The 15546-nt window shown below is 38.3% G+C and overlaps 2 protein-coding genes across 2 annotated transcripts in view; one reads left to right on the forward strand and one right to left on the reverse strand.

The window, feature by feature from the left end:
* Positions 1–15546, forward strand: part of LOC136866537 (RWD domain-containing protein 2A) — a 126772-nt gene that overhangs the window by 103377 nt on the left and 7849 nt on the right. The gene's annotated exons all lie outside the window — the stretch shown is intronic.
* The window catches only part of LOC136866871 (protein O-mannosyl-transferase Tmtc3), a 90753-nt gene continuing 76078 nt past the window's right edge, over positions 872–15546 (reverse strand). The window contains exons 13-15 of the mRNA XM_067143965.2: positions 13181–13363; positions 9127–9411; positions 872–1919 (exon numbers count right to left, since the gene is read on the reverse strand). Coding sequence (XP_067000066.2) covers positions 1227–1919; positions 9127–9411; positions 13181–13363 — 1161 coding nt within the window. The 3' untranslated portion in view covers positions 872–1226. The remainder of the gene's footprint in view (positions 1920–9126; positions 9412–13180; positions 13364–15546) is intronic.

Below are 15546 nucleotides of genomic sequence, written 5' to 3' on the forward strand. Positions count from 1 at the left end.
CATTTTCTTCTGAAGACATGGAGCAAAGTTTTCTGTGAAACAAAGAGTTTCACCTCATTTTCTCAACATGGGATAAGCCCAAAACTCATATTATCATGTCCACAGGATAATAGAAGATAATTTTAGATGAAAAGACTAGAAATTGCTGTCAACATGTAAGAAACAACATGGGAAATCTATTTTTTGGAAGAAACAGGAAGTAGACCTTATTAAATGGCACTGAACACAAAAGCGAGAATTACAGGCACAAAGATAGTACAAAAAAAAAGGTAATGGAAACACATTATGGAAGACATCACTTTTAGACATACAAAGTATGATTTAAAAACAAAAAAGGACCAATGCAGACAAAATATACAACCACCAGGAACAAAGGCGGCTTTCTGAACAGTATTCTTTGGATATAAAGTGACAGTAAATAAAAATAGTACAGGTTTAGTTTATTTCACATTCAATGGACTTTTCTCCAAGGTGAGACTCAGGAACGATTCTATGAGTAATGACAACACAATCTAGAATCGGGATATCAAGACCAAATCAGTATCTCAGCTGTTAATTTAGATTTTTATATTGCAAGTTCAAATGAAATGATTTTAGAAGTTTAATTGTCAAAGAAATTAAATATTTAGTTTTTCACAACCACAGACTTTCAGTTTACTAGGTCCTGTTGAGTACATATCATACATGCAAAAGAGATGTTAAGAACAAAAAGGGCCAACCAGACACCAGTGGAAAATGAACCTACAACCTTCAGATTTGACAGTGAGCTATAGTGGCCTTGGTCATTCTTGTTTTGTTGACAGGAATCTGAGCTACAGATCTGGCACTACGGTCATAACAACTGTAGAAAGCATCCTAGTCACCCGCTGGTTTGTGTACTTAACATATCTTCAGCATGCACTGTATGTACTTGAGACGACTTAATAAGCTGAAAGTCTCTTGAATTTTTTTGGGAATTCAGTTTTTAGTTAGACTGGTATTGTAGCATTGCGCCTTGCTGTGTTTGTACTTCTCAAACTCTCCAGACTCTGCAACAATTAACATATCAACAACGAGTAAGGACTTGCAGAGCAGATACCTGTGCACAATTACCAATTCCATACCTGGCCACAATCACTGTTTTCACTAACAAATAAAATACTCTACAAAAAATGTAATTACTGTCCGACTTCCCTTAAATAAAAACATAAACAAAGTTTTTTGAACTCAAATAATACTCATAAATGCTAAGACGAAGAGTGCTGATTCAGACCAGAATGATGGCTTGGTAATGTTCTTGCATGGGTATCCTGCTTAGGATACCCTGCATAAACAGAACCTGTATTTCTTCTTTTATCTACTGGAGGTGGAATTTTATTATCATGGAACTGAGGTGTTTCAGGTAGACTGCTTTTTGTTGATGGCAGTCGAGTACTTGATTCTTGAATCAGTCGATTGTTTTCCGCCCCTTCTACATGAGTTCTTTGTAAAACTGCATCAGAGTTACGTTTAACATTCTTATTAACATCAGATATTTCGTTCTCTGGTGCTTGTAAAGGAGATTTCTCCACTTTATGGTGATGATTTTCCTCAGGCTTTCCAAGTTCTTCTACATGCTTTGTGACTTCGTCTTGGTGCTCAGTTTCATAGTCATCATCTTCAAAATCTTCAAAATTCTCTTCTAGGTCAGAATTTTCTTCATACGGTTCAAACTCTTGAAATTCCTCACCATCACTGTCGTGAGGTATCTGTAGCTTATTGATCCGGGTCTGTACTATGTTGAGATGACGCAACACATAGTCTTCATTGGGAGCAAGACGATGCGCTCGAATCAGGCAGGCTTCAGCTCTCCGAAGATTGCCACGCTCGACGTACACCACACACAGATTGTGCAAGCCTTGGATATTCTCCGGATCAAGCTGCAGTATTCTTTTATAGCACTGTAACAAACCAACAGTTTGAATATTCACCTTTTGATAATGACTCTATATAGAAACAAAGAAGTAAAGTTATCATCAGGTATACAGGTATATGAGTAAAATTACACACAGAATGGAAGAGACTGAAATAATGGAAGAAGAAGAAGGTAAAGTAAGAAGAGATTTGGTCACAGTTAGCACAATTCTCAGTGATCATACAGGACATCTGGACAAAGCTCTTCTTTCCTTCTACCTATGTTTGCAGCCCAAGGTTACAGTAAAAGGTACATTGCAAATTCATGCTTGCAAAAAGACTTGCCAATTTTATACACAAAGCATGCCAAATTTGATTCAGAATTGAGCAATTTGCTTTATGTTGCACCGATACAGATAGGTCTTACCAATCATTACTGATCTGCATTTAGGGCAGTCACCCAGGTGGCAGATTCCCTTTCTGTTGTTTTCCTAGCCCTTTCTTAAACGACTGTAAAGAAATTGGAAATTTATTGAACATCTCCCCCAGTAAGCTATTCCAATCTCTAACTCCCCTTCCCACAAATGAATATTTGCCCCAATTTGTCCTCTTGAATTCCAACTTTATCTTCATATTGTGATCTTTCCTACTTTTAAAGGCACCCCTCAAAGTTATTCGTCTACTAATATCATTCCACGCCATCTCTCCATTGACAGCTCGGAACATACCACTTAGTGGAGCAGCTCGTCTCCTTTCTCCCAAGTCTTCCCAGCCCACACTCTGCAACATTTTTGTAATGCTACTCTTTTGTCGGAAATCATCCAGAAGAAATCTAGCTGCTTTTCTTTGAATTTTTTCCAGTTCTTGAATCAAGTAATCCTGGTGAGGGTCCCATACACTGAAGCCATACTCTAGCTGGGATCTTACCTGACAATTATATGCCCTCTCCTTTACATCCTTACTGTTGTTGTTGTTGTTGTTGTTTGAGTCATCAGTCCATAGACTGGTTTGATGCAGCTATCCATGCCACCCTATCCTGTGCTAACCTTTTCATTTCTTTTCATCCTTACTACAACCCCTAAATACCCTCATAATCATGTGCAGAGATATGTACCCTTTACTTACAATCATATTTATGTGATTACCCCAATGAAGATCTTTCCTTATGTTAACACCAACGTGTTTAAAATGATCCCCAAAAGGAACCTTCACCCCCATAAATGCAGTAATTAAAACTGAGGACTTTTCCTATTTGTGAAACTCACAACCTAACTTTTAACCCCATTTTTTTTCCCCCCATCATACTGTGCGACAGGTCTCGGCAGCTGGCACAATTCCTATCCTCGCCACTGGATGGGAGGCTTCATTCATTCCATTCCTGACCCGGTCAAATGACTGGAAACAGGCTGTGGATTTCATTATCATCATACCATTGCCTACTGTCCATCTCACAACATTATCGAGGTCATTTTGCAGTTGCTCACAATCTTGTAACTTATTTAGTACTCTATACGGAATAACACTATCTGCAAAAAGCCTTATCTCTGATTCCACTTCTTTACTCATATCACTTACATATATAAGAAAACATAAAGGTCCAATAACTGCCTTGAGGAATTCCCCTTTTAATTATTACAGGGTCAGACAAAGCTTCGCCTATTCTAATTCTCTGAGATCTATTTTCTAGAAATATAGCAACCCATTCAGTTACCCTTTTGTCTAGTCCAACTGCACTCATTTTTGACACTAGTCTCCCATGATCCACCTTATGAAATGCTTTAGACAAGTCAATCGCGATACAGTCCATTTGACCTCCTGAATCCAAGATATCTCTATATCTTGCTGGAATCCTACAAGTTGAGCTTCAGAGGAATAACCCTTCCTAAATCCGAACTGCCTTCTATCAAATCAGTTACTAATTTTGCAAACATGTCTAATATATAATCAGAAAGAATACGTTCCCAAAGCTTAGATGCAATGCATATCACACTGACTGGCCTGTAATTTTCAACTTTATGTCTATCACCCTTTCCTTTATACACAGGGGCTACTATAACAACTCTCCATTCATTTGGCATAGCTCCTTCATGCAAACATTAATCAAATAAGTACTTCAGATATGGTACTATATCCCAACCCATTGCCTTTAGTACAGTATTGTACCGGTAACGGCGGTACAAACTAAGTCCCCGTCATAGAAATTTTAAAACTTACGTGTTACGCTCCGGGCCGCTTACGAAGGACTGACTGGACGGCGAGCAACAGTTGTGCGCGTGTGACGTAGTGAGCGGGTGACGTCACAGCATGCCTCGCCGCACTACAGAGCCTAGACTGATGTAGAATGTTCTTCGAGTTTCGACGGGTAATAACTTTTCCCACGATAATAATTGAACAAATTGAACAACATCACCATATAACTTGATCCCTTAGCTATGTTCCTGCCGAATTTCACGTGAATCTGACTTGGGACGATAAAGTTATGGAACAAGGGGTGGAGGCCCGGATCAGATATAAATACGTACTGCTTCGCGCAGCAGACCAGTGTGTGTTCCAGCATGTTAGAGTGTGCTGCAGTGCGCTGCAGTGTGTTACAGCATGTTGCCAGAGTGTGATGCCAGTGTGTGGCCGGAGTATCTATGTGCACGCTAGACTGTAGTGTTCGCACAGTCGGTTCGCGGGCACCGTGATCGAGCGTGAAGCCGCTATTAAGTTTCAAGTCCGTGGACTTTAACCTAATCGTGTTGAATATGGACTTATGCAGATTTCTTTATACTGTGACAACTTTTTACTCCGATAGGACGTGAGATGAATTGTGTATCGTCTGGACATTATCTATTGACTGTTACTCTATACGAGTGTCTAAGACTCGCAAACGTTTTCGAGTGCTCGAAATTGAAGTTTTATGTTATGGACAGGACTTAGAAATGATTGCTCCTTACCGAGTACTAAATACTTCGAGTTATAAGACTGTGTTTGAATCCAAATTTAATTTACCATTCCATGAACTGTGTCAATATTTTAGGTCATGAACTGTGAACTGTGCATGTGTGAACAGTGCATTTCAATTCTAATAAACAGCACATTTCAATTCTGCGAACATTCAGTTTACGAACAGTCGAACCAAGGACTGTCAATACTCGATTAATTTCGTCATTTGATTTCATGTTATTTTCAATACGTGAATGAGTTCTAATTCACGAGTGGAACATCTTTATTTTCAATGAATTATGTTGAACAGTGCTTCAAAGAACTAAGTCATGCGGCATTACCTTACGTTGTACCAAGTGCCACAAACTTTAAGTGACTCTGTTAAACTCGACGATAAGTTTCGAGTGGACTTTTATTTTATGAGTATTAACTTACATGCATATTTGAGTCTAGTGGCATTCTTTCACTTAACACGGGACAAAATTGAGTGACATTTCAGCGTGTGATAAAGATACATTTTGTGTTTGAACTTTGTTAAAACCATTTATAAACGTTCCTCTCATCTGTGCAGAAGCAGCCTTTACATTAACTCGCCCCAGGGCTTAACGATGTTCATTCATGTTCACCATTCACAAGGACTACCTCGACGCCATTCATTAACGTCGCATAGATCTTCAAGACATCGAATGGATTTTCTAGAACTTCCATCGGGGGACGAATGGTGGTTCGCTGATATGGAAAATGGAGCTGCCGGAATCCAAGGACATCGCCAGCCATAGGACGAGGAACATTTTCTACTGTATCCGCTGTACAGAGGTGACATTACTTTCAATTTCTTAATAAACTCTGGAAAAAAAATTTTAAGATTTATTTAAACAAACCCTCTCCCTCTGTATGCACTTCAACGAATGGTACACGCCCTGTGTCTCATGTCTACCGAAGTACCACATTTACTGTTACAGTATATCCCCAGAAATCTTATCAATTCCAGCTACTTTTCTAGTTTTTAACTTTTGTATCTTATTGTAAATGTCGTTATCATAGGTAAAATTCAATACTTCTTTAGTATTAGTCACCTCTCCTATCTGGACATTATCCTTGTAACCAACAATCTTTACATACTGCAGACTGAATATTTCAGCCTTTTAAAGATCCTCACATACACACTACCCTTGTTCATCAATGATTCCTGGAATGTCCTTCTTGAACCTGTTTATGCCTTAAAGTACCTATATTCAACCTTCCATTTTTCACTAAATTTTGCATGACTGCCGATTATGCTTGCTATCATGTTATCCTTAGCTGACTTCTTTGCTGCATTTAATTTCCTAGTAAGTTTCTTAAATTTCTTCTTCCTTACACAGCCAATCCTAACTCTACAGAAGAACCTTGTTGTAAGGAATTCCCACTTTTAATGAAGATTTTTGTAACACCCAGCCAAATCGCTATAAGCACAATGTTATTTCAACCCCTTCAATGAACCCCAACATAAGGAAAGGTCTGCTTCAAAGGAATATATTTCACATAAATTACGATCGCACATCCCGTTGTAAGGAAAGTTTGCGATAAGATACTTCTTTTCTAAACTTGTTTTAAATGTTAATTAAATTCTGTTTTCACTTAATCTCTGTCCAAAGTTAATGGGTTAAATGAAAGTGCTCCTTTAGCGATGAGTGGAACCATGGTAAATTGGCACAGCCTCTGGGAATCACTGTTACCGGCAAGCAGCAATCACTGTCATGCTAGATGCTGTTAATTAGTTATGTCCACTGACTTGTGGATAGTACTGGAATAACGGCTGTGTGGGAGCGAAGTGTGATTTCCGGCGAGACTAGCTGTACGGCCTAGAGGTATGACTGACGTACGCGTACACTCCGCGAGACACAAGTAACTTCATGAGATATAAAAGTTTAGGTGGAAGGTCTCTTGCAAATTTCATGTGATTTACAGTGAAAGATATATTTCAGAAGATTAGAAGCAATTAGAAATTGAAAAGGCTACGGATATCGAACAAAATTAAGAAGTATTAAAAGAAAAATTACAGAATAAGCCTGAACCATCATCGATAGACCAAAAGTGAGAGTGTACAAAATGTAGAGCTGTTCAACCTCTACAAAAAATGTCTGTGAGGGCGTATACTTATCTCCAATCATTTGCCCTTTAGAGCGATTTTAGTTCACAGTTGATGGTAAAAAAAATAACACTTTTTAAATAAATAAATAAATAAATAAATAAATAAATAAATAAATAAATAAATAAATAAATAAATAAATAAATAAATAAATAAATAAATAAATAAATAAATAAATAAATAAATTTTCTAAAATTTTACAGCCAAATAAAGTGTTCAACCTCCTCTAGGACTCGTCAAGGATTAAAATAATCTTTAAAGTACATCATTTGCATGAACGGTTCAGGAGTTAGGACTGCTTTAGTTGGGGTGGGTCGCTAGTTAACCTTAAAATATCTATAAAAATGATTAAGTTCATATCGTACATAAAACCTGCGACATTTTTACCATCATATTTTATAGCATAAATGGTAATAAATTTAAAAATGTATAAATAATCCCATAATGTCCAGTCATTATCTCAAAATGGAGAATCTTCACTAACTATAGTTCAAGGGTTATGCCTCCCATGAGATCAGCTGCCTTAACCTATAGCCGTAGCCTTGTAACACCGGCTAGACATTTCCGTCTCGCGGCACCAATCGCTGCTTGGAGAGCGCAGACTGAAAAATATCTCCAGTTTCATTCACTGTTTTTGTTTCTGTGTTGGAAGTTGTGCTACGAGTTACACTTGTGCTTGTGATAAAGAGTTGTACTGTTCATTATGGCTGCTAAACGTAAGAAGCTGACTCTTCAACAATAGATCGACGTCATTAGTGATATAATAATTTACTCATTCGGGACAAATATTTTAAATTCCCTATGGGAATCAACATCTGTCATTAGTGATGTCACAGATGGCAAAAAAATATGACTTGGCACCCACTATGCTGTTTGGCATCATGAAACAGAAGAAAATAATGCTGACTGCGGAAGTGGAGTGCGGTTCTGGGGCAAAAATACGGAAGAATATTTGTTCTTTGCCGTAAGAGGAACTTAAGAAACATTGTAATAAAATGGTTTGAGGGAAAACGGAGTGAGAACGCTCCAAATAATGGGAACATACTTAAACAAAAAGCTCGAGAAGTCGCACTTAATCTGGATTTGGTCGATTTTCATGCTTCTAATACCCGATTTGATCATTTAAAAAACTGGCATTATCTTTCGTTCCAAAACATGTGCGGCGAGACTGCTAAAATGAATGATGATACAGTTGTGTACTGGAAAAAGAATACGTTACCTAAACTTCAAGGATATCGTGCTAAGGATATTTTTAACGCCGATGAAATGGGAATGTTTTACAATTTGCTCCTGTCTGAGATATATGCTGTTCGCAGAGTAAAATGCCATGGAGGCAACAAAAAGTAAAGAAAGACTTACAGTGCTGTTATGTGTTAACAGCGACGGGAGTGAAAAATTACCCCCACTAATAATTGGAAAATTTAAGTATCCAAGATGCTTCACACTCCCATGTAAATATGATTTTAACAAAAGTGCGTGGATGACATCGGGGATATTTCTAACATTTTTATGAAGCTTGGATGCTAAGATGGGATCGACAGGAAGGAAGATAGTGCTGGTGAGAGACAGATGTCCAGCTTATCCTTCAGATACATCTTTCCTGCGGAATATCAAAGTGGTTTTCTTTACTCCTAACTGCACCAGTCACCGGCAGCCTTTGGACCTTGGCATTATTCATTCTGTGAAAGTGAAGTACAAGAATGGCCTGGTTCAAAAAGCTATTTCTTTCCTTGAAAGATATGAGGAAATGAAACAATATACTCCAAGCCATGCATAGATTCGTAGCAGCATGGCAACTAGTCAATATGGACACTATTCAAAACTGCTTTGGCCATGCAGATTTTGGTGCTATTTCAGAAGTTTTTAATGAAGATGACACTACTGATGACATTAGGGAAGATTGGTCGAGGATTTTACGTTGAAGGGACTGAAATTTCTGGACAGTTGATCCGGGAAACAGTTTCTTCAAGGAACGGATAATGCAGGATTTTTACAACGTGGTTTAATTAGGATGGTCGCAGGATCATGTAATTTGAATGAATAATATGGGAAAACATGGTTTCTGGGAACGTATAATCGAGGTTTTACTGTACTTTCTTTTTTCTTCTCGTTTTCGGTGGAGTTCGGCTTCACCCTGTATAAACAAAGAATCTTGAAACTATACAGAAACTTCTTTTAAACTATGAAAAACTTACATTTTCTGCAGCATCTAAATCTTTGATGTTGTTAATATAAATGTCTCCCAAAAGGATGAGCCCCTTGATGTGATCTGGATGAAACTTCACTAACTGGTTGAGGAAAGGAGCTGCCTCCAGAGGACGATGGTCATCAGCCAACAGGAGGGCGAGATTAAACAGTGCACTACGGAAGTCTTCCTTCAGCTGGACAGCACGGCGAAACCAATGCTCAGCACCTGCAATGTCTCGATCATCCATCGCCAGCATGCCCAAGTTGAAGTGTACCCTCTCATTTGTAGCATCCTAGATACAAAGAATGACTCATAAATATACATTCAACAAATTCCGGATTAATTAATTCATTAATTAATTTGCTCTATATGTAATAATGATTTTGGTTTAATGTTTATGTTTAATAATGGATTTTATAGGGCATATAATACTGCATATATGCAAATAACACATGCACTTCTTTTTTGAACGTTGGCACTAAAAAAATACAAGTGTCCGCATTATTCCGGAAAGGTAGCTATTGCTTTTATAATTCCAGAATTCAATTACATTTCAGTGTTGTGTCTGGTGTCAGTTACTTAGTTAGAAGAGAGGTGTGAATCACGTTTTACATATGGCTGCACGGGCAACAAGTTCACGATTAAAGAAACACTTTGTGTTATTGAAGATGCAGAGAAAGTTAGAAATTGTGGAGCAGGAAGAAATTATGGTATCAACGAAAGATGTATTCACAATGGCACAACTCTAGAATTCAAGAAACAAACAGAACTGAGGACGACACTTATGGGACTGTACCGGGAGGTACACCTCAATGCTGCGCATTCAAAATCAGCGCCTAAATGAATTCCTCTATTGGTCAAACAATGAAACTGAAACTACACCAACTTGGAACTTTTAATCAGAAGATGTCACCACTAAAATATTGAGTAATTTTATTATTGTGAAGTTTCCTAAACTGACTGAATTTCTCCTAGTTTTGTTTGCTATACATCAAGAAGTTTGGACATTTCTCCACAGATGACACTACCAAAAAACTATGATCATGCACCCTGGTCCAAAGTGAAAGAACTTGTAATTTAAAGAGTTTTGTATTTCTAGGTTTTTGTAACTGATTGATGTTCATTTATTTTTGGGTTGGCAATATTTCCTTTTCCTTTCCACCAGTTTTGAATCTGGCCAATGAAAAATTTCTGTAATTAATTTTCAACCTATCACAGGCTTCTTGTTCGATTTTGAGTGTTACTTTTGAACTCAACCAATAAAATTGAGAGGGTGTGGCTAGTTTAATCTTGAATGATCTCGAACGTTCCCTGAGGGTTTATAACCTGCGGCTTTTCACATTTCTTGGCCAGTTGATCGTCATCTATCTGAGTGTGTGTGTTATGCAGGAGGCCTCTTTCGTCGGCAGCTGAACATCTATAAGGTAATGGCCACATAAACTACATCTTTCTTGTTGTAGCTACCTCCGCAGATTATTCCAAGGGGAAGGTCCGAATCTTTAACCATGTAACCTACGTTTCTAAAATGTAACTTTCTTCCGGCTAATGTCAAAATTTCATAAAATCTTTGACTGTAAATCGGGGATAGAGTGTGAATTACCCTCTTGAGCTCCCCTTCATCTTGGTTTGAGGTGACTACGTTTTGTAACTTTTTCTTCTGTAAGGTGTTAAAGCAATTTCTATACAGGTCACCTCAGTAGTTTGGGAATAGCCCCTGTTTCATTGGTTTAGAGCACTTTAGGTTTTTAAGTGTTCATTATCTTGGAGCGCTGTGTGCCTCCATTCACCTTGGGTTTGAGCCAGTTACCTAACCTGTTCTTTTCCATGAAGGCCCAGTAGGTTGGGTATTAAATACCCCTGTAAAAGTAAGTTCCATTTGTAAATGGTGTTTTGAGAGACCTTGAGATTGATGTAATGTTGCCTTGAGTAGGCAGTGAGGAACCGAGAGCCTGTTAGCTCTTTTTCAAGTTTTGCAATTGTAAAGAGTGCCTCTGGAAAGCTAGATAGTGTAATTTTAGGAGCAAGTGCTCTTTGAATTAGGGGATTTCTGCCCTTGACTAAATATGTTCTCATTTTTGAATTGTAAATTTGAGCTGGGAGCTCAGGAGTTGTAAAGTGAGGGGCTTGAAGCCCAGGTTCTGTAAAGTTCACTAGTCTTGTATTTTCCTTGACTTGTTTCAAGATTGTCATTGTACCTGATGTTTCATTGTTATGAAAAATTGTTAAGTTTGAAGTGCTAAAAATATAACCTTCAGTTTAAGTTTTAAATTAATTTTGATATTGTAGATAGACCCATTCACCCCGGCACCTTCTTCAACCTCTTTCTGCTCCACGGGTAACCTCGTAACAGGGACGATGGTAATAACAGTGATTTTCCGTTGGCAATGACAATGTAAATGATTAACAAAGATAAGGAAGCATGTAATTATTGACTTAAAAATTATACTGCACATATTTATGCTAAATTAAAGAAATATAACCTGCATGTTTGTGGAGAATCCTGCTTGCTGCTACTACAGCATCCGAAGATTATGGTGTGTTTTAAAACACTTAAAGCTTTAAAAACTAAATATCTGGTTCACTTGAATGGTATGGATTTTTTTAAGATCCGTTTGGACCTGCTATGGACCACGTGGTTCTTATCTCTAGCAGCTTTCTTCTTTGACCAGTACTCCTTCATTCTTGCATTCTTGCTCCTGAGTCCATTTCACTCCTCCTCCCGGACGTACTCTTTTTTCTGTTAGTAACTGGAGAGAGTCTGATGTTCGGATCAACGTTCTGTACCTATGCCTGTCATAAATTCACTGGAAGCAATGTCCAATTCTTGAAGGTTTATTCTGACGAGTCTTGCCCACTTGGCATTAGTCGCTTTCCCTCTAGAGTTGGTGTGGAAGATTCTGGAGGTGAGCCTCTGATTGTCCATTCTCATTACATGACCATAGAAGTTCAATCTCCTCTTTCTCATAAATGTTGTAATGCTCTCCAATTGTTGATACAGTTCGTTGTTGTGCCTGATTCTGTACTTGCCTCCTTCTTTAAGAGGGTCCATGATTTTTCTCAGGATCTTCCTTTCCTTCAGCTCCAGTTTTCTAAGTTACCCTTTTCTTACCATGTTTAGGCATTCTGAGGTGGATATTACTGATGGTCTCACTACAGTAGTGTAATGCTTGATTTTGAGGAGGGAGAGGGATTTGGATTTGTACATACTCTTACATAGGTGGTAGGCACTTTCCAATTTGATGCATCTGCTGTTCATGGCCTGATCTTCATTCATGTTTGGGGTTATCCATTCTCCTAGGTATTTGAAGGAGTTAGTCCTTTGTACTGTTTTGATCCCCAGTGGGATTGATTTGGGTGCATCTTTGATGTTGGTGATAAACTGTGTTTTGTTGATGGCGATCTTCAGCCCTACTTTAGGTGCTATGTGGATTATTCACATATAAACAATAATATATACGATAATACTGCATAAATATTGGGGAATGAGAACATATCACTCACGGCATTAGTGATGAAAGAAGTGCTCTAGTACAAGCAAACTCTATACCCATAATATTAAAAGAAGCATTTTGACAGATAGGATTGCATGGCGTTGCCACATTTTTGCATTCCTTTCTCCTTCCCCTCTCTTGTGGCTTACTTGTTCATTCATTCATTCATTCAAACTGCTGTGTTCCATTGCATATAACTCATAAGTGAGAGGATTGGGAACTCCAAGCAACACGAGCTAGTCAGCAGGCTTATTTCCATGACAACTGCAGTGGGTCTGTCCACGTTTCCATGGCAACCAAACCCCCTACTCCCCACCCAGGCAGGCAATAAACGGACCTCCCTCTAAGAACTGTTAGAACACATCTTTCAAAATTACAACCATATACGGTATAATGATAAAATCAATTATTAAGAAGGAAGCCATTTTTTCAGTGTCAAGAACAATTAATAGGACTTATAATTGTCCATTTTTTTTTACAGGTATGTTATAGTGTTAAATTTTCTGTATTGACAGACTGAAAAGCTTATGTTGCATCAACAACTACACAGTTATAAGGGTATACTATTACCTTCCTGAGTAACTTCAGCAAGCGTTCCCTGGCCACCTTACGTAACTCAGCCCGCCCTAGTTCCTGTAGTAAGATGGCAGAATTGAGCAATGCTTGTTCGTGTTCTGGATCAAATTCTAGGGCTTTGTCCAGGTACGCCAGAGCCTGAGAAGCCTTACCCTGTTCCAGGAACACCACACCTAGCTGCAATAGAAGAATGAAAACTCATTCAGTATTTAAAAGATACTTTGTTAGACAGGGTAAATAACTAATATTCACACCTTCAATCTTCAATATTTTACCATAACCCTGATGAATGTAACTGTTGCTGTATTGACCCTAATATAAGATGACCTTGAATTTATTTAAGGTATTTATGAGAAAAAAAATCAGTTTGGAACTATTCATTTATAGCATCTTTGTTTTCAAAATAATGTACATGCAAGCACAGAAATGGTGTCCCGACGTAAACAATCAACACTGCCCCACTCCAGTACTGGAAAGGAGGAGAGTGAGTGAAGGGGTAGTGTTCAAGGCCACTTCAGTACCGAAAAGAAGGGGAAGGGAGTGAACAGGTAGTGCTGCAAGCACAGTGTGTGTATTGCTATACATCCTCCACAGTGCCCATTTCAATCACAACAGCCTTGTAGCGGGCTGTCTCCCTGTAGCAATGCGTTAAGCGAGGAGGTGGGGGGATACCATGCTTTGTTTATATCTGGACACCATTTCTGTGCTCGCGTGTACCATACATTGAAAGTTTTCTACCATCTGCAGTCACTAATAACATGACAGTAATGCACGATTTTTCATTATCAATAGATAAAACTGCAGTAACATTAGTTGGCATTCAAAAAATACTGGAGTTTTATTCACATTTCTTATCTGACCAACGAGATAATTATTGGCTTTCCTCAGTTTTATTACGTAATGCCAATAGGCGACCAATTTATCAGAGTAATCCATTGGCGGGCATTGCACAACAATAGTGTGATATTGTAAAAACATTCCTGAAATTCCACATCATTCGCTTACACCACCCCAGACTTGCCTTAAATTCAGTCCACAATGCACCTGAATAGCAAAATGTGCTGGAGCCCCATCCTTGCTGTAACCACACATGACCCATGATTCCCTTGTCTTGAAGCTGAGGTATTAACCAAGATTGTAACATATGCAAATAAGATTTTCCATTCATATACCCATCAAAAAAAATATGGTCTGCACAAGTGACGTGATGATATCCCGGCCCATACCATAACATGAGGGGGTTCCATTCCAACTCTTGCACATAATGAGGATTTTCCTTAGACCAGAAAACCACATTCCTCCTATGTGAACTGCTAAAAACATGTGGCATGAGAGCCAGTCCTGAAGGGTTATCTTAGACTTCTTACATCAAGAATGAAGATCCGTCAAGATGGCCTTCAATGAGCTCCTCACACATCAGGGAAGTAGAAATAAGCTTGTCAAGCTGAGAAGAAATATGTTTTCTGTTCCTCCCTCTTCCAATGCTGATCACTCATTATGTCTTTCTGTATATAGCTTAACTTGTTGGAGTACTTTCAATCAATTATATTCGGCCATCTTTAGCAACATTCCAGGACACACTTGGGGTCATGTGCCCGCAACCAAACAATGTTACTTTTTTTGTTAATTCCTTATCATCACTTTGTAATGGAAATCATCAATGAAGAATTTCACTTCTAAACTTACATCTAGCTTTCTATCCTGGATTAACCCCTTGAGCAGAGAACTTGGTACACACTGGCTCACTCCCAGGTGGGGAGCGATTTCCCTGATTGAGGAAAATATTTAATTACTTGTTTAAAAACAATCTTAGACTAAAATGAACTATAGCAGGGCCCTTGAGTATAGTGTATTTAATTGTTTAAAATACTGTTATTTTATTTTTTCAATATTTTGTGCAAGAACGTACTATGTGCTTTCACACTGTGATACTGAGCTTGTTTCTTCCTAATAGCAAAGCTCTGGTTTTTGTTTACACAGTAACTTACACCTAAATATTTTAGGCAGTTTACTAACAATCACTGTGCGGAAATAAATTTTTCTGTACATTAAAATTGTAGATTTACAAGGTTTACATGTACTTAAAAGATTTATAATGGAATAAATTATAATACCAAACCAAACCCCATGGGGCAACAGCCCCGAAGGGCCATGGCCTACCAAGCAACTGCTGCTAAAGCCCGAAGGCCTGCAGATTATGAGGCGTCGTGTGGTCAGCACGACAAATCCTCGTGGTCGTTATTCTTAGCTTCCAAGACAGAATAAATTATAATACTCATAAAATTTTCTGTTATGTTGGTTAGCGCTTTTGAGGGATTTAGTTTATATACCTACAATTCATAAGTGACACACACGGACTA

Source organism: Anabrus simplex, chromosome 3 (assembly GCF_040414725.1).
Source record: "Anabrus simplex isolate iqAnaSimp1 chromosome 3, ASM4041472v1, whole genome shotgun sequence".
Taxonomy (NCBI): Eukaryota; Metazoa; Arthropoda; class Insecta; order Orthoptera; family Tettigoniidae; genus Anabrus; species Anabrus simplex.